Source organism: Populus trichocarpa, chromosome 13, assembly GCF_000002775.5.
Source record: "Populus trichocarpa isolate Nisqually-1 chromosome 13, P.trichocarpa_v4.1, whole genome shotgun sequence".
Classification (NCBI taxonomy): Eukaryota; Viridiplantae; Streptophyta; class Magnoliopsida; order Malpighiales; family Salicaceae; genus Populus; species Populus trichocarpa.
This window is the reverse complement of record NC_037297.2, coordinates 1,480,004-1,504,329: the sequence shown is the minus strand read 5'-3', so window position 1 is coordinate 1,504,329 and position 24,326 is coordinate 1,480,004. Positions and strand designations below refer to the sequence as shown.

Sequence of the window (24,326 nt, the reverse complement as noted above, 5' to 3'; positions counted from 1 at the left end):
TCCCTTGGTCCAACAAAAACACATCATCCATGCCAAAATTGGAGAAACTCATCATGAAAATACATTTTTGTAGACTAGCCTTTAGTACCAGTGATTTATTAGTTCTCACTTAGATGCATTTACTAATTCATGTATGAAAATACATGCACACATAAAGATTATGGATTTAATGGATTGCATTTCTCATTCAAGGGCTAAGGCTAGGTCTAAACCACTGTCAATGTCCTTGAACAGAACTGTAGCAAGCAAAAACAAGACACAATGTCACATTGATGATTTGGATTATATTGCCACGAATGAACGAATGCAAGTGGGTCCTAATGGTTGAATAACATTTCTGCAAAATATTGTAGCAAGAATAGGATGATTAAAAGACCAAAAATACTCTTTTTTTGTGATCTACAACCTGTCCATACCTCTCTTTGTGAACAATATTATTTATTATACAGTGACAGTGAACAGATAAAGCTTCAATACAACGGACAGAGCCAACTGCAATAGAAAGATGCCTGCTACGATAAAAAACCACCTTTCACCTGCAGACATGATATGGGCTCGGAGATTAAGCGCCACAAAGGTTGCTGACATGAACCCTGCCACACCTGCAATCACCCATCTGAAAATCTCCACGGGTATGACTGAGAGGCACTGCAACCAGAAACATAAGAATTTAAGTTGGCGTTCTTAAGATTTTCTCTTGTTAACCACGAAGTTACAGGATGATATCAGATCTGCACTTCATTCTAAAATCAGGGTTTTTCCAAACATGTATAAGCTGAAGGAATAACAATAAGTCATGGTTAAAAGGAAGAAAGGGACATTACCAATGCAGGAATAAAGACAAATAGGGAGTAGCCGTAAAGACAGAATAGCTGGACAAGGCCTGATGGTGCTGAGAAGTACTTGAGGATTACATACAATACAAGAGGAACCAGAAGGACATAGCCATAAAACACTCCAGCAGACCAAGTCACCAGATTTATGTCATAGTTCCATTCTTTCTTCTGCAGCTTGTGTGCTATATATGTCACAAAAGTGCCAATGGAGGCTGCTACAAAGATCAGGGTAGTGCATATCCAAAATGGTCCATACCTACAGAGATATTAGCTTAAAATGACAAATGTTTCTAACATGCGGAGAAGATGGAAGAAGGGCAAATGAGTTTAGTATGTCCATCAAATACAAGGGATTTGCAAAACTGATGACTTATTGCAGAAACCAATAAGCGATCAGACTGCAAAAGGCTGATAAAGCAGAAAAATTCTGTTCTTTTGTCAGCGTGAGCAGTTCCTTGAATTTTTCATCTTTTGGTTATTTAAGAAGCAAAAGCAAGAAATTTAATGTTAAATCCCCAAAAGTTAAATCAATCTCAGGGATATGAGATTGAACTATCTATATCTACAGGATAGGTAATCAGCTAGATATGATAATAGTTACATTTCGCAACATCATCTAGACAATCCACAAGACAGGTCAGGTCTTGGGAACCTTAATAAAAAAGTCATCTGAAGGACTTCTGACTTACGATGGGGGAGAGCTCAAATATAACAATTTGACCGCAAAAATTCAAGATTATCACTAGATTCCATAGCTTATCATCACCAAGCAATGCCAAAAAGCTTAAAACTACATTTTATTTCCCTAGAAACATTGGGAGAGGTGTTTCTTTATAAACATTAACAGTACGTTAACATTACAGCATCAACTTTTAGCTATCATCATGTGTAGAAAACCATAAAAATTATACAAAGTGTTGCCCATGAATATATTAGACTACAGATGGTTCACCCTCTTAGCACATGTTCAACTATTAAACTAAGAATATAAAAGACGATCATGTCAGTTATCAGAATATTTTCCTTCTTTGTAATAGCATCTGCATGCTTTCTTTCTTTTTACGTAGTTACACTTTCCTAGTCAAGTATTAATTAACATACAAGTGAGACAATTACAACAAAAAGTTCCTCACAAATTCAATGTTGGGAAACAATTTGACATTTTAATCAATTCAGACCATATATCAAAAGTGTCGACTTAGGCAAAGACAACTCACAAATCTGGGTTGCTGAGTGTTTTTTCAGTAAAAGTTCCTCTAAATGGGAAAAGTGAATATTTGATCCTTTCCAAAACATCAGTAGTGTCAACATCAAAGTACGGCTTATATGCAGCAACTGTAAATGTCCGAAACCAACCACCTTGCTGGGATTCCTCAGAACCAGAAACAGGTTTTGAAAATGTATCTGAACGAAGAGAAATTTAGCCATTTAACATATCAAACGCTACACCATTAAAACTTGCTTCAAAATAGTAAATATTATATGACATTTTAAACAGTCTTAACAACTTGTAACAACACTATTTCCAAGATTTCACCAGACCAAACCAGAAAAAAAATACCACAAAAATGAAAATTAACATGAGTCACCATTAACCCTGGCCATCACTTAGTTCCTCAGGGATTGGTCACAGTAGCAAATCCAGTTTGCCAAGCCGTTTCCAAGAAACCTTTTCTAACTACAACTTTCATCAAGTTGCAGTCAGTCAAATTGACAGAAAATTTGCTTCGTTAAAACTATTGATCCTTTACTTCACATATCATGCTTCTTCAACTACCATTCATGCTATCTTATCCTCAAACTTAAGAACGAGACCTATGCCTTCTTTCAACACACATGCGCAAGGCACACAACCTGGTTAAAACTTGTCAGCTGATAAACTGGAAACCTTTGACAACTTATAGCCTAAGCCTGATTCCATTTTTTGGTGTTCAACACGATATTGCATTGCATTGACTCCATTGAACACTTCAAGCCTAACTGAACTAGCACATTTCCTAAACCACTCAATATATAAGCTCATTTTGCTAATTATAGCGGAGAATTAAGTAATATAATAGCATACCATCAGCATCACGAGGCGGACGGGTTCCACCAGAGATCTTCCCCTGCGATTCTGATGGAGGAAATGTCTGCAGATTCGAATCTGCTACAAATAATACATTAAAAATCAATATTTTTATATCGCAGATACAATAATTAAAAAATTAAAAGAATAATCAAACTGATAAGCTCATAAAGAAAAATAAGCAGCTGCAGCAATCTCAATAACATGAGAATTGAGAATTGTCTTCTCGATTACAGAATTTTCTCAGCTAGCAAACAGTAAAGGAAATGAAAATCAAAGAGAAAAACTTGTGGTTACCGGTGAATTGAACGGCGACGTGGCCTGGATCTGGAACAGACTAGAAAATCGAATCGAAACAAATGGTTAACAGCTGAGAAATAGATCTGAATACGAAAAGCACGCATAGATATACGTATGAAGAAACGTATAGAGAGAGAGAGAGAGAGAGAGAGAGAGAGAGAGAGAGAGACTTACAGGAACAGATCCAGAGACTTTTTGATTATCAATGTGTGTGTATTTTCCTACTCCTCCTGACATCATCTTTCCTTCCTTCCGGTTTTCTCTTCTTTTCTCTTCTCTTTCTCTGTTACCAAACAGATCTCTATCTCTGATGCTCCCGCGTTGTTTTGTTTTTTATTGATGTTTATATATATATATATATATGCAAAGCAAGCGATAAGTCTGTATCAGTTAGGTTAATAGCAACAAAAGCAAAGGAAATATGCTTTTTACCAAAATGGAATTTTATTTTTGGATAGTCATAGTAAATAACATAGTAATTAAACTTTATCTGGTTTGATGGTTTACCTTGGTAATTTACAAATTACTTGAAAGCTGGATTTTATTTCAATTCTATTTAGATTAACTTGAATAACCTTACGAGAGTTGACTTGACTTGCATTCTAATTGATTTATTAAATTCAAGTAACATTCAATCATGTTAATTCTAAGAATTAAAAAAAATAAAATGATACTATTTTTTTTTTTAAATAATTTAATAAATTACTGTAACCATAATCTTAAATCAGATTCAATTTCAATGGTAATTAAAATGAGTTTTATTATTTGTTATTGTAATAATAGTTATTTTTAAAAATATTTTATTCTTGGATATATATTAAAATAAAATTTATTTATTTATTAAATTTTATTTTTAATATTATGGCAATTCTCAAATACTACATTATTAATCAAGTTGGGAAATACTTTTCTGGGCCGCCGCTTCAAATGTTTGAGTTGGACCTTGCTGAGGTAGGCTCTACTAGCATGGAGCCATAGGCTAATTTGTGCTTCTATCAAACCCTTTTTTTCATAAATTTGTATCACTCGTTCATTGTGATCATGGAGATAACAACAGATATTGTGAGATTATTTGACATGAATGCTATTTAATTCCTATTTTTCATTATTGCTCGCAGGCTGGTTGCATCCCGAATCAGCCAAAGCTTGGGTTCTTTCTCTCCGTTTCTCCACTGGCAATAGATCACGAACAGGAAACAGAAAAACAACATCGTTACTACATATAACGCTGAAAAAAAAAGGAATTGTGCGCAGATCTGTTTGTCTATATCAATTAAAGGGAGGTTTAATCGACAAACCGGAGGAGCTGAGTAAGTTGAGCAGCTTGAGCAAAGTTTTTATCTTCACGAGCTTTCAAAATGCTAAGCATTAGGTTCGCCTTGATTGGATTGCAATCAATCTGCTTGGATATGATCATATTCTCCTCTTTGAGTTTCTGGCATTCGGGTTTTATCTCTTCAATCTCTTGTCTTGTTTCTTCTTTTCGTTTTTGTCCCTCGCTGATCTCCTCCGTAACAGCTTTCAGCTCTTCCACTAATCTTTCCCTCCTCCCTGGCGGCTTCTTGATATTTTTCTCTCTTTTCTGTAGGGCAGGCCGCCGCCGCCCATGCATGTAAAATATGTTAATTAATTATAACGTAAAAAGATATTATTATTGTCATAATTAATTTTGTGTGGTTGGTAGCATGAGATATCGGGAAACTCGCTCAAGAACACAAAAAAGACAAATAAAAAAAAAATAGAATTGGAGATTTGTGGGTACCAATTGTCTCCTGCGTTTTGTCTTGGAAATATTTCGGCTCGATGCTAAAGACTTGATCAAAATCTTAGTTATAAAATCTAGCACATCATGATGAGTGCATCAAGAACCCAACTAATCCAGGTTAAAACCGGGCCACTTTAAAAATTAAAAAAAAAAAACTTAAATCAACTCGGAAAAATCCAGTTAAAAATTGTATTGTAACCTATTAACTATAATTTTTTAACAAAAATAATATCATTTTACTATAAATAATCAAAATAAAAATAAAATTAATCCGAGATAATTCATGACGTGAGCCTTGAATAGAGTTGATTGTTGAACTGGGTTTGAAAACTATCTTCCTTCTCTTGAAAGCAGTGACTTGCAGTTTGGAGAAAATATCTGATTTAATAAAATCTGGATTGATATTTCTATTTATATTTAATTCAAAATCCTTTATAGGAAGAAGATTTTTAATTAAAATTTTCCTAACTACATCTAATAAAAAATAAAAGGGATAAAACTAAATAAATTAAAAGTTTTAATTAAAATAGAAAATAAATCTAAATACAAGAAAATAAATAAAGATAATTTCTTACTGTAATTTGAAGGCTTCATTATGAGATTTTAACCCAACAATACATGTGGTCTTCAGAGGTTTCTGTGAAAATTTTATCTCGATCAAATTGTAATTAAATTCTTCTTATCCTTTTTACTGAAATTTCATAGCTCATACATTTTAATCAAAAAAAATTATTTCAATTTTTTTATCAGACAATATTAAAGAGCATCTTTGTATTAACTCGATGCATTAAGCAGAAGTTGTTAGGTAAATTTAGCTTACTACATCATCCATAGACTAGGTCAATAAAATATGAGTGTCTTCACTTGATGATGTTAAGCATTTAACATATTTTATCAGGGTAATGGGAAAATGTAACTAGCCCAGAATCAGAAGAAGTCCTTCGTGAGTGACTCAACATCAGCTTCATATAAGCAATTCACAAAATCTGCAAGAACTATGGTTTCTTGATGTAAAGTAAACTACAACTGTATTTAGAATGGGGGAAGGGACATTCCCATTGAAATCCACTTACTGCAATTTCTTTTCAAAAGCATTTCACAATTACAGATCATTTATTTGAATTTTCGAAAAAAACCGGAATTACAGGGAGAATTTAAATTGCATTACAAACAATACAAATCATAAATTACATAGATTAATAAGTATCTTTGGAGAGAAAAAATCCGGGATTAAACTCATCTCAATTTAAGCTTCTTATCTGATAAATTGAATCCTTCAGTTTTCTTGAAATTAAATAAGCGGTAACACTATCTACAAAGATTTTGAAGCATATTACCATCGAGGAATCACCATCAGGCACCTTTTAGTTTACCCCTTGTGAGAAATAGATACCTTCTAATCGCGAGTATAAGAACCCAACTGGTTGCGGCTATTTTCTCCTTGATCATCAAAAGGAATGCTGAGCTCAGTACAGTCTTCAAAATCTGGGCATGCATTCCTTTGAAAAAGCCCAAAATTCCCTCTTTTTTCCATATAGCACGTATGACAGCAGACAATGTCTTTCTAGACTTTCGCTGAGCTTTCTTAGCTTCATCGTCATCTGAGTCGGCAGCTTGAATCACCACCTTACACCTGTATCAATAGTATAAATATCAGATCGCTCTATATTTCGAGTATTTAAAACTAAAGTTTAAGGTAATAGCTGCGCACCTGATTGCAGGATATGTCAGAATGGTGGCTATACTCTTTGAGAGCGCACCCAGAACAAAAGCTGTGAAGGCAGAAAGGGTTACCGCAGTCTTTTCTGTGTTGTTCTGGTTTGTCTTTAATAGTCTTAGTTTGAGCTGATCGAATACCGTGTACTGCAATATATGTAACTCTTGTCTCAGTGTAGTCGATTCTCTTAAGCAAAATGAAGGTAGCCTCCGAATGAGATTATGAAGCAATTTGTATCATAGTATAAAACTACAAGGCCAGGTCAAGTACCTGAATTGCGGGGTTTGAGGTCAGCAAAAGAGAGATGCCAAGGCCATCAAACGCACCACTGTAACTGCCCTCTGTCAATGTTTCCCAAAGTCCTTTCGATTTGCCAAAGGCACTTGTCTGCATTCTCGAGGAGGCTGTATCCAGGGGCTACATAATGGCAAGCCAAACATTTTGATATTAAGTTTAACATTAATATTGATGGAAGAAAACAGAGAAGAAACACTAACAATGACACCCAAGAGAAAATCAGAACACATGAGGAATTTCATGAAAAGACTGTCATCACAACAATTAGTTGAGCATTATGCCAAACTTGCAAAATGGTACCTAGTGACTCACCTGAGTGATAACGGCAGTGCAAGCCCCAGCAGCAGCAGCAATAAACAAGTTAACTTTCGTTCCAATCTTTCTGGAACCACTCTTCTCCAGATATAGTCTTTTAAAGTAGCTATACCCATAGAAGTAGATAAACTGTGAAAAGAAAGACTGCAGATTTTTCGTCCCTAGGCCCTGGTATAGTGAAAGAACTTGTCGAGTGGATATTGCTTCCCATAAAACATCAGTAAGGTTCCTGCATAAGCCACAAAAGCAACACCAAATAACCAATAAGCCTTACAATAGCAGCCACTAGCTTAACATCCTCAAAGATGTTACTTGGTCTAGTAATATGTGCGCCTCGGTCCATAAGGTAAATGGCCATGCAACAGAAAAGGCAAAATGGAAAATTTAAAGCTTATAAACTCAACATACCATTCGCCAATGCTACAATTCAATCTAAAAGGTGAAACAGAAAATTTAAAGGAATTTCAATACAGATGCTCAATGCTACATGCTACTCAATGAGATTGACCAGGACATGTTTCAACACTTCATCCACTAATTATAAAATACATCAAGGAGGAACCTTTGAAGATATCACTAGTTATGATATTAAACTAAATTGATATGAAGATTGCTAAAAACATAGAAAAAAAAACCTGAAACGGTGAAACCAATCTAAGACGAGATGAAAATATTTAATTGGTTAACAAAAACATCCATCGTGATCAGGAAAGCAGAAGATTTTATATAAATAGCCTAATAGAGTAATACTGACAAGGTAGATGATAGAACAGCAAAAAATGTTAATTCCACTGACCAGGTAGCTACAGTAGAGTTAGGCATAAACTCATCTACTACATTTAACAATGGCAGATACCTCTCATTCAAAAAAATTGCTCTATGAAGCTAAAAGCGACCAACTTTATACCCCAGAACTGCCTAACTAGTAACTACACATATCAGTAATTACCATCCATAAAGATTGAAACTTTCAGCTACTAATACAACAATTAAAAATGAAACCAACCCTGTTGACTAATCACAAGATCACACAAAACCCAGATAAAAAAAAAAAACCCAAAAAACAAGAAAATTAAGAGCTGGGTATACTAAAACCTGTATTTTTGCTGTCCATGATCACGAGCCTCAGCTTGATACTTAGTCTTACACGTATCAAGAGGGTACAAAATTGTTGTGCTTAGTAATGAACCAATAGCGCCTGATGTTGCCTCTGACAAAGATTCAAGATCAACACCCATCTCTCTCTCTCTCTCTCTCTCTCTCTCTCCCCCTCTCTCTATATGTATCAAAATTCTTTAAAAAGATTAAGATTCTATGATTATGGGATCTCCAGAGTGATTTATATTGTGTTTATAGAGAGGAAGAGAGGGACGAGACAAGAATTTGGTAGGTGGCTGGCTGGCTAGTTGAATTACACATATGGAGAGATCAAAATGAAAGAAACTGATTTTTGGATTTTCTTCGGTATTGCAAGAACGTGGCGTTTGTTGGAGTTACGGGTTAAAGTTTTTTTGTTAAACTTTATTTTAATCCCTATAAATCCACAAATGAAGCAATTATGCCCCTGTAATCTTACATATCTCTGTATATACCACTACTCTTTAGTGATTGATATTGTGATGTCCATTATGTTTTAAAAGTGTTTTTTTTTTATTTTAAATTATATTAAAATATTTTTTATTTTTGATATTACCACATCAAAATTATTAAAAAACACTAAAAAAATTAATTTAATATTTTTTCAAGTTTCAAAAAGCATAAAAAAAACATAACCTCAAACACTCACGAATTTAATATTAGATAAGTTGGCTTCAGCGAGTAGGGGCACTATGGAAAGGATTTTGAACTAAGGATATGAAAATGAAGTTTTTTACGATTGTTTTCATATCGTGGATACTTAATGTTCTAGACGGTCCTTCGCGGGAGGTTGGACGGTGGGGATCTAACGGATCAAAATTAGAGAGCTTCGTTGACCGAGTCAACAGAGTACTCAGGTGATTATAAGGGGAAAAGAGCGAGCCTAAAAATAAAACAACAAATCTTTCAATTAAGTCCTTATTTAGAGTAAGGTTAAAAACAAAGCAACAAATTCATGACATAGTTTCTAAAATTAATAATTTACTCATGAATGTGATGCACGATATTTTTAAAAAAATATTTTTAGTTTGAAAATATTTTAAATTTCGTATTTTTTTTATTTTTGATATTATTCTATTAAAATCAATATTAAAAAACACTTAAAATAATTAATTTAATATTTTATCAAACCAAATATATTTTTAAAATGCATTCAAATACAAAAAAAAAAAAAAAACGGTGCATTAATCTCTTCTCTTGTTCGTATGAATTATTATGATGAATGTATATTTATTTCATACTCCTCCTTGACTGCAATTCTCCTTCAATCGTAGACGTCGAGGTCTCAACCTGCAGCGGGAACTAACCAGAAGGGTGCTTTGTGAGCTGTTTTCGTTGGAAACGGGCATCCATGAAATTTTTTTTAAAAAAATTAATATTTTTTTAATATTTTTAAATTATTATTTTAATATATTTTTTAAAAAAATAATTAAAAAAAAACTGTTATATCAACCCTAAGCATCCTCTAAATATTAATTACAACAACAAGTCCTGGGTATGTAGGACGGCAGCAGGATAGGATGGTACCAATATTTTAATATCTAGGATGACACCCAACTCTACAAGAGAGATGAAGGTTATGTTTGGAATTTTGAATTATTTTTTATTAAAATTATTTTTTTATATTTTTAGATAATACTGATCTCAAAAATAATTTTTAAAAAATAAAAAATATCATTTTAATATATTTCTAAATAAAATATATTTTAAATTATAATTATTATCACAATCTCAAATCCAAAAGAAAATTAAATTCTATAAAAAAAAAAAAAGCAGTCACTTATTGAGTTCCCCCTCATCATAGATGAGACAAGAGAAGTGGGTACTTGTAATGTGAAGAAGTAAGATTTAAAATTGTTTTGTAAAGTATTTTTTATTTGTTTTCAAAGTATTTTTTTTAAAACGTAAAAATAAAATGTCTTAGAATCTGTTATAAGTTTCGTCTCGCGTGCGAAGGGAAAACAAATATTTTTCTTGCTCAAAACAACCTTATATGCGAAAACCTATCACTATTTCTAGTTCATTATTATATAAACACCAGAAAAATATATTGTTTCGTTCATTATTATATAAACACCAGAAAAATATCTTGTTTCTGAAATGCGGGATAAAAAACCTATTAAATTTAAATATTTCAATTAAAAAAAAATTGTCTTGTAGAAATATTTTGAAATAACTTCTTAAACAATATTAAATTGTATTATTTACAACAATATTGCCTATGAGGAAGTGAAGAATTGCATCAGAACGAAACCAAGACATGAAATTCAATACTGTACCAATCATTTGTCTGTGCAGTAACACTACATGAATACAGAAAGAAAGAGATGCTGAACTTTACACCAAGAACATTACATGCTTGACCAGATGCTCTATGGCGTATTGTCAGTGTTTCTTGGCAAGGTCGACAACATCAGTAATTCTGAAAGCAAAATACCCTGAAAAGCACTTTAAGGAAAATCCCCTTTCTGGGGGTTTGGCATCATTGAATCAAGCGTGAAATAAACGAGGAAGTGCCTTGGATTTTGACTGTCCTCGAGTAGAATATTGTTCCTTTGTTCATATCCACATCATTCTCAAATGTGTGTCGTTCTTTTCTGCTGATTTCGAGCTGTTCAGGCCCTAGCACTGGAGTATAACTGTGGTTGCTGCTGTGGTGGTTTATGGCCACTGCTTCCCAGCTTTTTGTTTCTGCTTTTTCATGAGTGAAGAAGGCTCCCCTGCTTGGTACTGCTGTATGAAAAGGCCAGGGGAGCAATTCATCAACGACCTAAATCATGAACATGGAGGCAACTTGAAGGTAAAGTTATGGTTCACTGTAGAAGGAAGCCCTGGGTTTAATTTAAGTGCATGGTTATCATCATTGTCCTTTGAATCATTGAAGCTTCCTAAAAACCATGTCCACGCATTGTCATTATTCGGCTTGTCAATGCATGAATCTAAGGTTCTATTTATTTATTTTTGAATTTTAAAAATATTTTTAAAAAAACTTAAATTTTTTTATTTTAAATTAATATTTTTTAATATTTTTAGATCATTTTAATACACTAATATCAAAAATAATTTTTAAAATTGTCTCATCATCGTCCAAAGTGGTTCATTTCACATCAAAAACCAACTTTAGGCCAAACCCTTTGGCTTATTGCTATAATTGCCGTCAATCCTCCTCCTTGTTGCTATATTGGCTTGTATGGATTCGAGGAAAAAAATAACCCAATAAGCATTGATAAGAGGCATAGCTCTAATTTCAATTCCTCATCTAATTTGAGTTCCAGTATAGTTGTAATACTTGATTTAGAGTTTTTATCTGGGATAAAAATGGGGTTATATAGACTCAACTCTTATTTTTTGTTTAAATTAAAATAATAATATATTAATAAAAAAATAAAAATAATAATAATTAAGAGTTGAGTTTTGACCGGATTAGTTTTGGTTTTAACTAGGACAATTAGATTTTCTTTTTTTTTTTATTTGTTTTCAATTCAAACCGGTTTAGTCCTAAATTGATCGAGTTTTGAGTTTACTCGTCCATGCCAATTCAATTTTTTTTTTTTTAGTTTAATGTGGATGTCCGGGCCAGCTTGCGCGCACCTCGACTAATCTCACAGGTCCTCAAGTTAACAACCATGTAAGCCTCCAGTGGCCATCATGTAAGTACAGGACTCGAACCTGAAACCACAGAGGGAGCAAATCTCTTAATCCCAAGTTTTTACTATTTGACCACCACTTAGATGATTCCAAATCTTACACCTATGAGTTGTAAAACTTTAAATCCCTATTTGAGAGTGCAGCCGATACATAAGTTTGTTAAGATTTGATTTTATGGTTTTTTTTTTATATTTTTAGATTATTTTAATTTGTTAATATTAAAATAAATTTTAAAAAATAAAAAATAAAAAATATATTATTTTAATACATTAAAAAAAACCGTTAAAAATAAAATGAAGGTAACAGTTGAAAAATGATTTATTAAGGGATAAAGTAGACTCATCCTTTTCACAGTTCATTATATTTAAGAAACTAAATTAAATGTACTGAATTGTTGTTTTCTAAGGAATGGAAAAATTAAATGCATATTATAAAAAAATAAAAAATATATTTTTATTTAAATATATATTAAATTTTCTTTATCATGTTTTTTTTTTCTTTTCTTAGTGTTTATTTTTATCTACTGAATCTTCTTTTTTATCTTTTATATATTGAATAAATATTAATTGTAAATTTTTTATCGACTCATAAAAAAATATAAAAATATTTCGGGTTTATTTTATTTTAAAATAATTAATAAACCCCAAAAAATAATTTTTGTTTTTAAAAAAACAAAACCCACGTTATTCCTTCCTTTTCACTCTCTCGTGAACCTTCGCTTACGCTTCCCATTCTTCTTCTCCAAGCCCCCGCCCGCGCCACCTTCACCACCACCACAAACCCCTAAAATCTAGGGTTTCTGGTGCCCCCTACCCTCTCTTTCTAATTTCTTCATCAAACAAAACCTCAAGGTATTTCCTAATCCTCTCTATTTATGATCTTGCATTCTTCACCACCCCTAATCTCACATATTTACACTTTTGCCACTCCACCAACAACCCATCCAAAAACCTCCATAGAGAAAACTATAATTTTCACTTTTTCCTCTGTATAACAGTTTTCCTTTCATAGAATTCTCGTTTTTTTATTTCCTTATTTATCTGTTTCTTACACCGTTTTGCCATTCTCGTGGATATTTTGATTATTTAGGGTTTTGGATATCCGATTCTTGATTGTAGTGGCTGTGTTTTTGTCGTTTAGATGGCGAGAGCAGCTGCCGCAGCCAATCCAGGAGTTAAAAGTGGTGTGAGAATCGTGGTGGCCGGAGACAGAGGCACCGGCAAGTCTAGTTTGATAGTCACTGCTATCTCCGATACTTTCCCGTCCAGTATCCCGCCGGTTCTTCCACCTACTCGGATGCCCGATGATTTTTACCCTGACCGCGTTCCAATCACCATCATTGATACCTCATCTAAGTAATTCACACACACACTCCTCCCTATATGTATATTTTGAAGTGTAGAAATATGGTTTTATGTGCTTATGGTAAGCTTAATTAGCTAAAATAGCTAAGTATCCGTGTTTTTTTCTGATAAATAATCAGGGCTTGTTTATTTGAGTTGCTATAGTGTATTTGGTTTTGGGAGTACGGAAAGAATGGAAGTTTCTGGAATGCTGTTATAGCTGGTGGGAAACTGTGGAGATGTTTAAAGCTTGTTGTGAACTCTGTTTGGTACTAGGGCTGCTTTTTGTGTTTTTCCGGGTGAAGTGGAGGTAATATAATTAGTGGGTATTCTCAGTTTTTGAAAGGTGCTATGACTAGAAAGAGAAAGCCAACTTTTGAAGCGTAAAAAGGAAAAAGAGTCAAGTTTTGTAATGGTAAATTGTGTCCCTGCATTTCTGTTTGGTTATTGATAATTATCTGCGCAAAAGAGGGAACTGACATTTGAGTTTTGTATAATTTGTTGGCCGAGTTAGGAAGAACCATATGTTCATTGGGGTTGGATATGTCTGTGTGAATGAACCAAGGAGATTTTTTTTGGAAGGATTGATAAATGTTGGACATGAAGTTCCACATTCAAGTTTTGTTTTCTTTTAAAATTTTTAGATTGCTTGCAGTCCATTTTTCTTGGTTGGGAAGAGGAGGTGCAATGCCATTTTCATTCATTATTCAAAGTAACATTCTGAATTAAATAATGATTGTGCAATTGTCTGTGTGTTTCAGAGTAGAGGATGCTGGTAAAGTTGCTGAAGAATTGAAGCGAGCTGATGCAGTTGTTCTTACATATGCATGTGATAGGCCGGAAACTCTTGACCGATTGAGTACCTTTTGGCTTCCTGAGCTTCGTCAATTAGAGGTTTAAATTCTTTGTTCTCATCCCTCTGTGTTTGTGTGTGCGTGTCTTTATACAGATTACGTGACTTCCACTATATTGATTGGCACATATCTGTAAAAGATCTGTTCTTAATCTGTGAAGAGATCGTCACCATAAAAAAATGTCAATAGACATGTTTTCAGCCAAATCCTACTAAGTCATGTATTGCTGTGAGAAGAATTATTTGTAATGAGTTTTCGTTGGCAATGTAAAGTCATTTGGAGCAACTGGAACCTTCTAGCTGTTTTTCCATGGAATATCTTTCATTGTAGTTTGTTGGTGGAGAGAAATATGTGTTTCTGATGGTAATGTGAATGATGAGCAGGTTAAGGTACCAGTTATAGTGGTGGGTTGTAAGTTGGATTTAAGAGATGAGAACCAGCAGGTGAGCTTGGAGCAAGTAATGTCACCAATAATGCAACAATTCCGAGAGATTGAAACTTGTATTGAGTGCTCAGCATTCAAACATATTCAGGTATGCTGGTTGTCCAATTGCTTTTATAGATGCTATTGCATGTATCTTTTGGAGTTATCTAATCTGGTCACTGCAACGCGATATTGTTGTATGAATCTTTGTCAGTAATTTAATTTTGCCATTGCGGTGTAAGATTGTTTTAACAGTATGTGCAGTTTGCACTTTAAAGGCATTTTTTGTCCCCTGTAATCATAGTATGCCTTCCTTCATAATGATTCCTCAATGGGGAGTTCCTATGCTGTTTTGAGTGTTTTTTTTCCCCTTATAACAGCAACATTTATTTTCTTAATGTATTATTTTCAAACCAAAAAAATAACTAGGATCTGATTTATGTTAATCTTTGAACTAGTTAGATGGATCCCTCTGGTCTGAAGTTTTTGGTTGGTAATCTTGGGGTTTTGGAATTGACAATCCAATTTCTGATTTTGGTTTCCTTTTTCTGCAGATTCCTGAGGTTTTCTACTATGCTCAAAAGGCAGTACTTCACCCAACTGGTCCATTATTTGATCAGGAATCACAAACTTTGAAGCCCAGGTGTGTTAGAGCCTTGAAGCGTATATTCATTCTTTGCGATCTTGATAGAGATGGTGCCCTTAGTGATGCAGAATTAAATGAATTTCAGGTATTTTTATGTTCCTATCCTCATTTTCGTATTTTTATTTTATTATTTTTGGGGGCAAGGAAATGGATTTTGATCTTCTTTTTTTTTACCTCTATATTAGTCCATTGCTTGGACATTTATTTCTAGCAGCCCAAACTTGACTTTGTAATATCCGAAAACAGTCTTCAGATGTTTGTTATATTGTCAATGATGTAATGGCTAATTGGCATATCCTTCTTGTGCTTGGTGAGGAGAAAAGCTCAAGTCCAAAGCTTGAGTCTAGTAGTGGGATGGGTTGGACACAGATACGATTTTTAATGTTCAAATATTGTAAGTTGCAATATCTTGGGCTTAGGGTTTTTGAAGGAGCTAATAGTGTTTAATTTTTATCAGGTCAAGTGTTTCAATGCTCCGCTACAACCTTCCGAGATAGTCGGTGTTAAGAAGGTTGTGGAAGAAAAGTTGCCTGGTGGAGGAGTCAATGATAGGGGAGTCAATGAACGTGGCCTTACACTGACAGGATTCCTCTTTCTCCATGCATTATTCATAGAAAAAGGGCGCCTTGAGACAACTTGGACTGTGCTAAGGAAATTTGGGTACAACAATGATATCAAACTTACTGATGAACTAATTCCCTCATTCAAACGTGCTCCTGATCAGGTAATACAGGTTAACCATTCATGCATTATAGTTAATCTTATTAGGTGGTGAAAGTTTGACGAGTTCCATGAGTTTAAACTAGCCAATAGGTTTCTAGTCTAGCATCTACTCTTTCTTTTGGCTTGGTTTTTTGGACATTTAATTAATTCTGCACTTGATGCATCAAAATAACATACACAGTAGCATGCTGTGGTTTACCATATTCAAATCTATGATGCATGCTGTAGTTTTTTTTTCTAGGACGTTGATCATCCCTGGGCAAGAGACATTAGCTAATATAATATACTTGGTTTTTTTAACTGGCCAGGGGTGGAAGAAGGTATTTTCTAAGCTTGGTTCCTTACAAGGAGTTTTATGAAAAAAGATTTATTTGATGGTCATTTTATGGTCTGTTTGCAGTATCCATTGTTTGTATCAGTTTGCTTATCTTTTATTGTCATTTGTGCAGAGTGCAGAACTCACAAGTGAAGCTGTCGAGTACTTGAGGAATATCTATGAGTTGTTTGACAGTGATGGTGTATGTTTCAGTCTGTGCTTTTATCATTAGTGAGATCTTGAAAGTGTAATTAAACAAGAAAGTGTAATTAACTAAGCTTCTGTTCTGTTTTAAGCAATTATATCGGTCACCACGACTAGTTGTAGTCTTTCAACTTGCTAAGCAATTCTGAATTCTCTAATTCTTAATGTATGAAAATGTACTGCCAGGATAACAATTTGCGACCAGCAGAACTAGAGGATATTTTCTCTACTGCACCAGAAAGGTACTGTAGTTTTTTAGTAAAATTTCATTACATTGTTTCCCTTAATAATTTGCAACATGCATTTTCATCTACTGTCATTTTTCTCTTCATTTGGCTTAAAGAATGGACTAGCATGCTATATCTATAACTAATTAACTCAAGCCCCAACCCTAGTGTCTGCATCCTTCCTCAATTGAGTTTTTAACTTTTTTCTGTCAATTTGTAACTATTTGTGTTGCACTGACACTTGGCTTCTCATCTTCAGCCCGTGGGATGAACCTCCATATAAAGATGCTGCTGAGAAAACTGCATTGAGTGGGCTATCAGTTAATGCTTTTTTGTCAGAGGTATCTCTCTCCCTCTTCCCCTCCCTCCCCCTATTTGTGTGTGAGAGAGAGCGAGTGAGGCTGGCTTTCCTCTTTTCCTTCTGTACAATTCTTTTTTGGGTGTCTCATGCCTGTGAGATATGATATAAGGTCTAAAGAGTTAAAGAGTGTGTAAGATATGTGACAGACATATCAGATGGAATTTGCTAATCAATCTAACAGGCATTGTTTTTTTTTACAAAATAGTTCCAGTTGAATGTTTTGGATACTAATTTCTTGATAAGTGTGTATGCTTACTAACAAATATATATTCCAGTGGGCCCTTATGACTCTTCTAGATCCATCCAGAGCTGTAGAGAATCTGATCTACATTGGATACTCTGGTGATCCTACTGCTGCTGTTCGCTTGACAAGGAGAAGACGGTTAGATCGCAAGAAGCAACAGTCAGACAGAAATGTTTTCCATTGCTTTGTCTTTGGACCAAAAAAATCTGGAAAGTCTGCATTAGTGAATTCTTTTATTGGAAGGTTCAACTCAACCCATCTCTTAGAAACTCATATAAATTATATTTATTTTTGTCTGTATTCTTCCTGGTATTTTTTTTTTAATTAATATAAGCTTGTTAATTTTATATTCAGACCGTTTTATGATAATTATGCTCCAACCACTGAGGAAAGCTACGCGGTTCATGTTGTTGATCTACCTGGTGTAAGTGCTATTGCAGTTGTCAGAATATGTTTTTGGTTCTTACTTTGGATTATTTACATTGTCTAATCACACTGCTGCTCATTTTTTGTTCCAATTGAATCTGCTGCTCTCTTTGTTCGCAGGGAATCAAGAAAACCCTTGTGTTGAGAGAGATTCCTGAGGATGGGGTTAAGAAACTATTATTGAACAAGGAGTCTTTGGCACCATGTGACATAGCAGTGTTTGTTTATGACAGGTAACAGAGCAGTGTCTGTTGAATTCAGTTCAGTCACCTCTTTTAAGGGAACATTTCTTAATTTTATGGTATGGGAATTCGATAGTTCGTTTCACGTGAGTTTGTTTTTCCAAATTTCTTACTAGCTTGCCATATACAAGTTATTGATTGCATATATTAAATTTTGTATATGTGAATGAAAAGCTTTTTAAAAAAATTCATAGGCTGATGATGCCTTCATGGCTGCCTAATAGGAGAAAATGCCTTCCAACATAGCTAGGAACCTTGACCAAAGGTTTTTAAAGGCTGAGAATGTAATGTGACCTTGTTGCTTTGGAATGTCATTAAGAATTAAATTCAATTCATTTAAGGTATCAAATGTGATTGCAGCTCTGATCAGTCCTCGTGGAAGAGAGCAACTGAATTGCTTGTGGAAGTTGCTGGCCATGGTGAGGATACTGGATATGAGGTGCCTTGCCTAATTGTTGCAGCTAAAGATGATCTGAACTCTTTTCCAATGGCAATACAGGAATCTACCAGGGTATTTACTAAGCTGATTCTTTTCCCATGGTGGTAGATTTAAGTACAACAGATGACTTTTATCAAATTTTTTGTCATGAAATTTCTGTCTACGTTTTTGTTTCAAAACCTTTTGCTTTATTATAAATTTGCAGATTTCTCTAGTTTGGTTGACAATTTATGTCTAGCTAATAATGCTCTGTGGCTATTCAGGCCCTGTTCTTCACATTTAGATTATTAGTTGGGTGTTAGTGAGTATCAATTACAAGTTGCCTGTTTGCCTGCTGGGCAGTAATTCCCCCTTCATTATTCTCTCTTTTTCCAGGCACTAGACTCTTTGAAGATTTTTCTGCAGTCCTTTTTGGGATCTAAAAGTGATTGGATGGACTATTGATTCTGAAACTATAACAATGTCCTTAATTGTAAGTTTTTGAGTTTGCAGGTTAGTCAGGATATGGGAATAGAGGCTCCTATCCCTATCAGCTCAAAGATGGGCGACACCAATAATGTGTTTCGTAGGATTGTAACTGCAGCCGAGCACCCACATTTGAGCATTCCTGAAACTGAAGCAGGGAGAAGTCGCAAGCAATACAATCGACTCGTCAACCGCTCTCTTATGTTTGTTTCGGGTATGTTGGTCTTTGGAACTCCTAGAATTGCTTGCACTTGAAAAATGTAAGGTTGCTCGGTTTTAAACGTCTCCCTGGGTATTGTGCATTTTCAGTTACTTTCTCATAGCAATCATGTTTTGCATGTAAACTCTTTTAACTTTATGTTCTTACTCTGGCTTGGATGTTATAGAAAATGAGCTTATTCTGTTCTAGGAACTGTGTAGCCATTCTTCTTTATCTTAGGTTGTTCAGCAATTATGTTTGGTGTCAATGCTAAAAGTCTATGGGATGACACAATTATTTCCAACTTGTTTTATTTACCGAGACTGACTTAAAGGATTTTGATGTAACTGCCAGGAGTTAATTGAACTCAGAATGGCCACATTAGCAGACATTCAAAATATTGTTTTTAACGACTCCAAATCATCTAAATATCAGTGTCTTTTGGTACTTGTTTTAGATTATGGCTTCATATTTCATCTTACTGCCGGTCTTTGCTGGATAAAAATCAATTTATTGCTGTTAAATGAAATCCTTTCACTTGTCTGTCTTGTTAATCATCTACCATATAATAATTTTGTTTCACCATTCCAGTTGGAGCTACGGTGGCCATTGTTGGGCTAGCAGCGTACCGAGTCTATGCTGCAAGAAGGAACTCATCTGGTTGAAGAACAAAGATTCACCCACTAACGAGATGCAAGTCACACATGGTCTCGTCCAGTATGTCATTTTGGTTGTATCACTCGCCCGTAGAGAATTATTTCATAGACCTATTTGTTCTCATGATTTGCCTTCCAACTCTTTCGTCAACCAATAGGGTTTTTATCGGTCCCAATGGAAGAGTTTTAATTATTAAAAAAAAAGCAACAGATATACCATAAAAACTCAGTTATTGTGCAGGGCATGTACAATAATAAAAATTTTGCTACAGATTTTTATGATATGACTACTGTCATTATATTTTATGGCTTCGACACCAGGTGCTAAATGATGGTGAGATTTTTTTTGCTATTTGCAGATCAGGAAACCTTCACATTCCATGTATAGTTATGTACTCAGTTCCATGCTAAATTGTTCTTGCTTAGCAGAAGAAAAGAGTGCTTTCACCATGGTTTTGTTGCTGTAACCTGCAATTCTGGGAGCATGAATCCTCTCATCTTTGTCTTGCTGGCCTTCTTCGAGGCCACAAGCTTGGACCGGCCTGGCCATTCTGGTACTTCCCACTTTCATTTTCCAGTTTCAAGCAGCAGTTCATGAATACTTCAGCTGTAACATGGAGCCTAAAATCCAAATTGAACAAGAATTTCATCTCCATTCTATTCATTTCTGCAGTGCTTACACCTCCAATCCTGGCATAATAGGCATTGTCATAACAACTGCAAGATTGAGTGGATTATAGATCAAATTTCAATGGTGTTTCAAGATAAGCTTGCATGAACAATCTGCCGAAACTATACCACTGGTACGATTAATAAGAAAAGAACGAGTCTGAACACATTCCAGATTTTTTTCAAAAACGTTTTACGGATAGATGTTCTGACCATGACAGTGTTATTTTTTTATTTATGGATCAAATGGACAAAATGAAGCTCAAGAAGAAAACCGGTCATGTCAACACGGTTTTCTAACATAATCGGTCATATTTAATAATAATAATAATTGATCATATTTAATAATAATAATAATAATAATAATAATAATTGATCATGATCGATCAAGATTATGATCTGATGACATTTCAAGCTAAACAACCACGAAAGATACTTATGGAGGACTGGCTAAAGACATGAACCCAAATGACAAGCAATGATTTTGAGCTACAGTGAATATTAAAACACAATTGGTTTAATCATGCAAGTACTCACTCATCATCCAAGAACTTTGCAGCTACCATGATGCTTGTGATCAGAAGACGGTGTGCATTCAGGGAGGTAAGATAGGCATCCGTTTGCTGAAGGAACTTGTTGATGTATATATAGGCAACAACAAAGCAAGAAGTGCTGCACCTCGAGTACTTGAATACGCGTTCGATGTACTGTCTAATGCTCAAGGTGGGAGATCTTGAGCCATGGAAGATGGTAATAGCATCCTTTCTTCTTGACGTAGTTAACAGCTTTTCGTTATTTTGAAGGGATTTCTCGAGAACAGATGCAATAAGCACCAGCACCCGTGGAGTTCCCGAAACTCCTCTACTGGATTCATCTAACAGACCCAAAGCCATGAAAGTTTCTGATTCAGCAGCCATACCTTTGAGCACCAGACTTGAATCAAAGCTGCAAATATGTATACTTGCATTAGTGAAAATAGTGAAGGCAAAACCATGGAACTAATACTGCTGTTTGATTCCTACAAATAACTGAAAATCATACTGCAAGGATTAGGGTTCGACCGTATCTGAGCTAGCTTCTCTGTCTGAAAACTATTCTGATAAGAACATTGCCATGGCCACAACCAGGGATAAAGATGAAGTGCATCTTTTTCCCAGCTATTCTTTTCTTTCAGATAAAGTTTACATGGAACATACTGATGTGACCTTAGAAATTAAAGACTCTATTCCAGGTGGGCCAACTGGGACAATTATTCAAGCCTTTACATTGCAGCACTAGAGAAGTTTCTCAAAGACAAGCAGCAGAAAAGGAATACTGATCCGCTATCATGCACTAATTAAGGTGCATACATGTGCTGCACACAAGTAGAAAAAACACAGAACATCGATGTAGATTCCAGGTATAGTAGGAGTACCAGGATAAAGTTTCAGGCACAGCCCACGTCAAGCATGGATAACTTTTTGTAAAGCAGGTCTTCACTTGCTGCTTGTTGAAGGAGATGAATCAGATAGGAATTCTTAGTTTTTATATATATATAGAGGGTTTTTTTTTTTGACATATCACAAGTGCCCTCAACTAATTTTGATATTGAGAGTTAATTTGTTTTTTACTTAGCTATGAATCATAGTTTTCAAATTCAATTTAGGATTAAATTTAAAAAAAAAATTGAAATTATTGAGTCACCATGTCAATATAAATCTCTTTTTTTTATCGATACAACTTTGTTTAATATTTTTTTTAATTCTTTAGTACTAACACAATCAAGTTTAGATTGAGTTTAACTGGAGTAATGAGGTAATGAAAACATCTACGAAGTAATTAAATCAAATCTTGTTATGTCAATGTATTTTTCAATTCAAATTAAGACTTTATTTCGATTCAGAATTTGATTTAAAAAAAGAATTTGAGTTACTGAGCCACTATGTTGATATATAATTTTTTTTTTATCAATACAACTTTGTTTAGTTTTTTTTTTAATTTTTTGATAATAACCCGATCAAGTTTAAGATGAGGTTTGATTAGAACAATAAGATTATAAATCAATTCATCAAGTAATTTAATTCAAATCTTGTTGGGTCAATATATTTTTCAATTCAAATTAAGATTTTATTTGGATTAAACTTTAGATCACAAGTTTTTCAGATTAAATTATTAGTCAAATTAAGTTTAATAACTAAGATTAACACCTTTCAAAATCAGTATTACATAGATAAATTTAAGTGATTAATTATCGCACCATTGTATGAAACTGTGATTAACACCCTTCAAAATCAGTATTACATATGTTTAAGTGATTAATTACCACATCATTGCATGCATGATAACATGTGTAAAAAGCAAGAACAATAACCAGAATGTTTGTTGCATGAACTAGAGAGACTTCAATCTTCAAATATGATACTAGGAATGCCATAATGTTTTGACTTGAGGATAGAGCATAGTCATTCAACCCGTTTTGTCCGAAGCCATGAAAACATTAAATTTGCTTCACGCCCCTCTTCCAATCTTGTGTTAACATAAGCTTCTGAAAAACCAACTTGGGCTTGGGGTTCTAATTAATCAAATGGTGACTAAAGAAAGAAGAAGAAATTAATTAAGAGATGTATTTATAATCAAAGATTAGCCTTCAACATAATTAGAATGGTGGAATCTCTCATGTCATGGTGGCCAAATTCTCTTAACACTACCATTGTTGTTTTCATACGATCGAGAAATTGACATCTCAGCAAACGTGGACAGCATAAAATCCAATCGAAATTTCTAGTGGGATGTCCTTACGTGCTTCTCTTACAATTTCGTTGAAGCCAGCAGCGTGGAGGAGCTTGCTGTGCTCGAGGTAATGTTTTTTTTTTTTTTTTTTTTGTTCTAATATAGATGTTCGGATCAGCTTGCGTGTACCTCGATTAATCCTATATGCTTTAAAGATAACGACCATATAAACCTCCAGTGACCATTATATTAACAACTACAGGGTTTGAACCTAAAATCATAAAAAAAATATAATTTTTTTCTTATAGCCATGAAAAGGGAGGAGGCGTGATTGAGTTTGTCATATCTCTAATTTCAGAGAGAAAGATGTGCTTAAAACTCTATAAATCTAACTAAAATATCAAACAATTTTGTTAACTCAATGAGAAATAGTTATATTTTTTAAGAAATCGTTTGGGAATGCAGTGCAAATCGTGTTTCTAAAAAATTCAATTTTTTTTTTTTAAAATTTAATATGGTTTGTATGTTTTGGATCGTTTTGATGTACTGATGTCAAAAATGATTTTTAAAAATAAAAAAAACATTATTTGTATGCATTTCGACACGAAAAGTTATTTAAAAAACAATTACTACCACATTGCCAAACATACTCTCAAAAACAAGTTATGCATAGCAGCAGCAGCATCATCACCATCATCATCATAAGTAAATAAATAATTAATATGATTAGCAACAAATTGTTTGCATTGATTAATTTGTTCTTGGATAACCCCTTGAAGTGTCACGTTCAGGTATTGAATAAATTTACGCAACCCCACTATAATAATTTAAACCAAGGAAAACAATTCCATAAGCAACGGGTCAATGAACTAGTGGCCCACTTGTGGGCCCATGACACCCACCTGCACTTCAATTTTTACACAATAATTAATGATTCCAAAAATAAATAAATAAATTGCTATGAAATCGATCAATGCATGAATAAAATCTTTTCTTAGTTGGGTAACGTGTTCGTTATTTATTCTATGTGCTCTTTACCTTCTCTTTGATTAATTAGGGTTTCTATCACTGGAATTTCTATGATTCCATGCCTCAA

At 34.1% G+C, this 24,326-nt stretch overlaps 3 protein-coding genes, 1 long non-coding RNA gene and 1 pseudogene across 8 annotated transcripts; 2 read left to right on the top strand and 3 right to left on the bottom strand.

The window, feature by feature from the left end:
- Window positions 1–311: 311 nt before the first annotated feature.
- On the bottom strand, window positions 312–3,558 carry LOC7473296 (uncharacterized). 2 transcript variants are annotated; one of them, XM_002318985.4, is made up of 6 exons: window positions 3,379–3,558; window positions 3,202–3,241; window positions 2,902–2,985; window positions 2,054–2,240; window positions 825–1,092; window positions 312–648 (listed from the first exon to the last, which is right to left on the bottom strand). In XM_002318985.4, the coding sequence occupies exons 1-6, from the start codon at window positions 3,442–3,444 to the stop codon at window positions 442–444; spliced, it is 852 nt and encodes a 283-aa protein (XP_002319021.4). In that variant the 5' UTR covers window positions 3,445–3,558; the 3' UTR covers window positions 312–441. The 2 variants fall into 2 exon arrangements, with proteins under 2 accessions (XP_002319021.4, XP_024438852.2); XM_024583084.2 differs by having other exon boundaries at window positions 2,902–2,982; window positions 3,379–3,557.
- Window positions 3,559–4,100: 542 nt separating this feature from the next.
- LOC18104030 (uncharacterized) lies at window positions 4,101–4,867 on the top strand. The gene is made up of 2 exons (XR_002977209.2): window positions 4,101–4,155; window positions 4,323–4,867. It is a non-coding gene; the product is annotated as an uncharacterized LOC18104030 (long non-coding RNA).
- Window positions 4,868–6,063: 1,196 nt separating this feature from the next.
- LOC7481763 (peroxisomal adenine nucleotide carrier 1) lies at window positions 6,064–8,766 on the bottom strand. Of its 2 annotated transcripts, none has more exons than XM_006375701.3 (5): window positions 8,394–8,766; window positions 7,296–7,527; window positions 6,957–7,103; window positions 6,681–6,872; window positions 6,064–6,602 (listed from the first exon to the last, which is right to left on the bottom strand). In XM_006375701.3, the coding sequence occupies exons 1-5, from the start codon at window positions 8,534–8,536 to the stop codon at window positions 6,597–6,599; spliced, it is 720 nt and encodes a 239-aa protein (XP_006375763.1). In that variant the 5' UTR covers window positions 8,537–8,766; the 3' UTR covers window positions 6,064–6,596. The 2 variants fall into 2 exon arrangements, with proteins under 2 accessions (XP_006375763.1, XP_002319020.1); XM_002318984.4 differs by having other exon boundaries at window positions 6,681–6,832; window positions 8,394–8,763.
- A 3,999-nt stretch (window positions 8,767–12,765) lies between these two features.
- On the top strand, window positions 12,766–20,165 carry LOC7481762 (mitochondrial Rho GTPase 1). 3 transcript variants are annotated; one of them, XM_024583614.2, is made up of 15 exons: window positions 12,767–12,934; window positions 13,224–13,438; window positions 14,188–14,320; window positions 14,664–14,813; window positions 15,259–15,435; window positions 15,808–16,074; window positions 16,523–16,591; window positions 16,780–16,835; window positions 17,080–17,161; window positions 17,457–17,668; window positions 17,780–17,849; window positions 17,972–18,084; window positions 18,454–18,604; window positions 19,025–19,211; window positions 19,788–20,165. In XM_024583614.2, the coding sequence occupies exons 2-15, from the start codon at window positions 13,224–13,226 to the stop codon at window positions 19,859–19,861; spliced, it is 1,956 nt and encodes a 651-aa protein (XP_024439382.1). In that variant the 5' UTR covers window positions 12,767–12,934; the 3' UTR covers window positions 19,862–20,165. The 3 variants fall into 3 exon arrangements, with proteins under 3 accessions (XP_024439384.1, XP_024439382.1, XP_024439383.1); XM_024583615.2 differs by having other exon boundaries at window positions 12,776–12,934; window positions 13,173–13,438; XM_024583616.2 differs by lacking the exon at window positions 19,788–20,165 and having other exon boundaries at window positions 12,766–12,934; window positions 18,908–19,042.
- Window positions 20,067–21,896, bottom strand: LOC18104029 (cyclin-P3-1-like; annotated as a pseudogene).
- Window positions 21,897–24,326: the final 2,430 nt, after the last annotated feature.

Excerpts from the sequence above, each read along its gene's own strand:
- LOC7481762 (XM_024583614.2), top strand. The coding sequence starts at position 13,224 with ATGGCGAGAGCAGCTGCCGCAGCCAATCCAGGAGTTAAAAGTGGTGTG. Across the intron at positions 16,075-16,522 it reads TCAAACGTGCTCCTGATCAG|AGTGCAGAACTCACAAGTGA; the intron begins GTAATACAGGTT and ends TCATTTGTGCAG. Across the intron at positions 18,085-18,453 it reads GCAGTGTTTGTTTATGACAG|CTCTGATCAGTCCTCGTGGA; the intron begins GTAACAGAGCAG and ends ATGTGATTGCAG.
- LOC7481763 (XM_002318984.4), bottom strand. The coding sequence starts at position 8,536 with ATGGGTGTTGATCTTGAATCTTTGTCAGAGGCAACATCAGGCGCTATT. Across the intron at positions 7,104-7,295 it reads GCACTGCCGTTATCACTCAG|CCCCTGGATACAGCCTCCTC; the intron begins GTGAGTCACTAG and ends GCCATTATGTAG. Across the intron at positions 6,603-6,680 it reads CTGACATATCCTGCAATCAG|GTGTAAGGTGGTGATTCAAG; the intron begins GTGCGCAGCTAT and ends CTATTGATACAG.
- LOC7473296 (XM_002318985.4), bottom strand. The coding sequence starts at position 3,444 with ATGATGTCAGGAGGAGTAGGAAAATACACACACATTGATAATCAAAAA. Across the intron at positions 2,986-3,201 it reads CGTCGCCGTTCAATTCACCG|CAGATTCGAATCTGCAGACA; the intron begins GTAACCACAAGT and ends TATTATTTGTAG. Across the intron at positions 2,241-2,901 it reads TCCGCCTCGTGATGCTGATG|ATACATTTTCAAAACCTGTT; the intron begins GTATGCTATTAT and ends CTCTTCGTTCAG.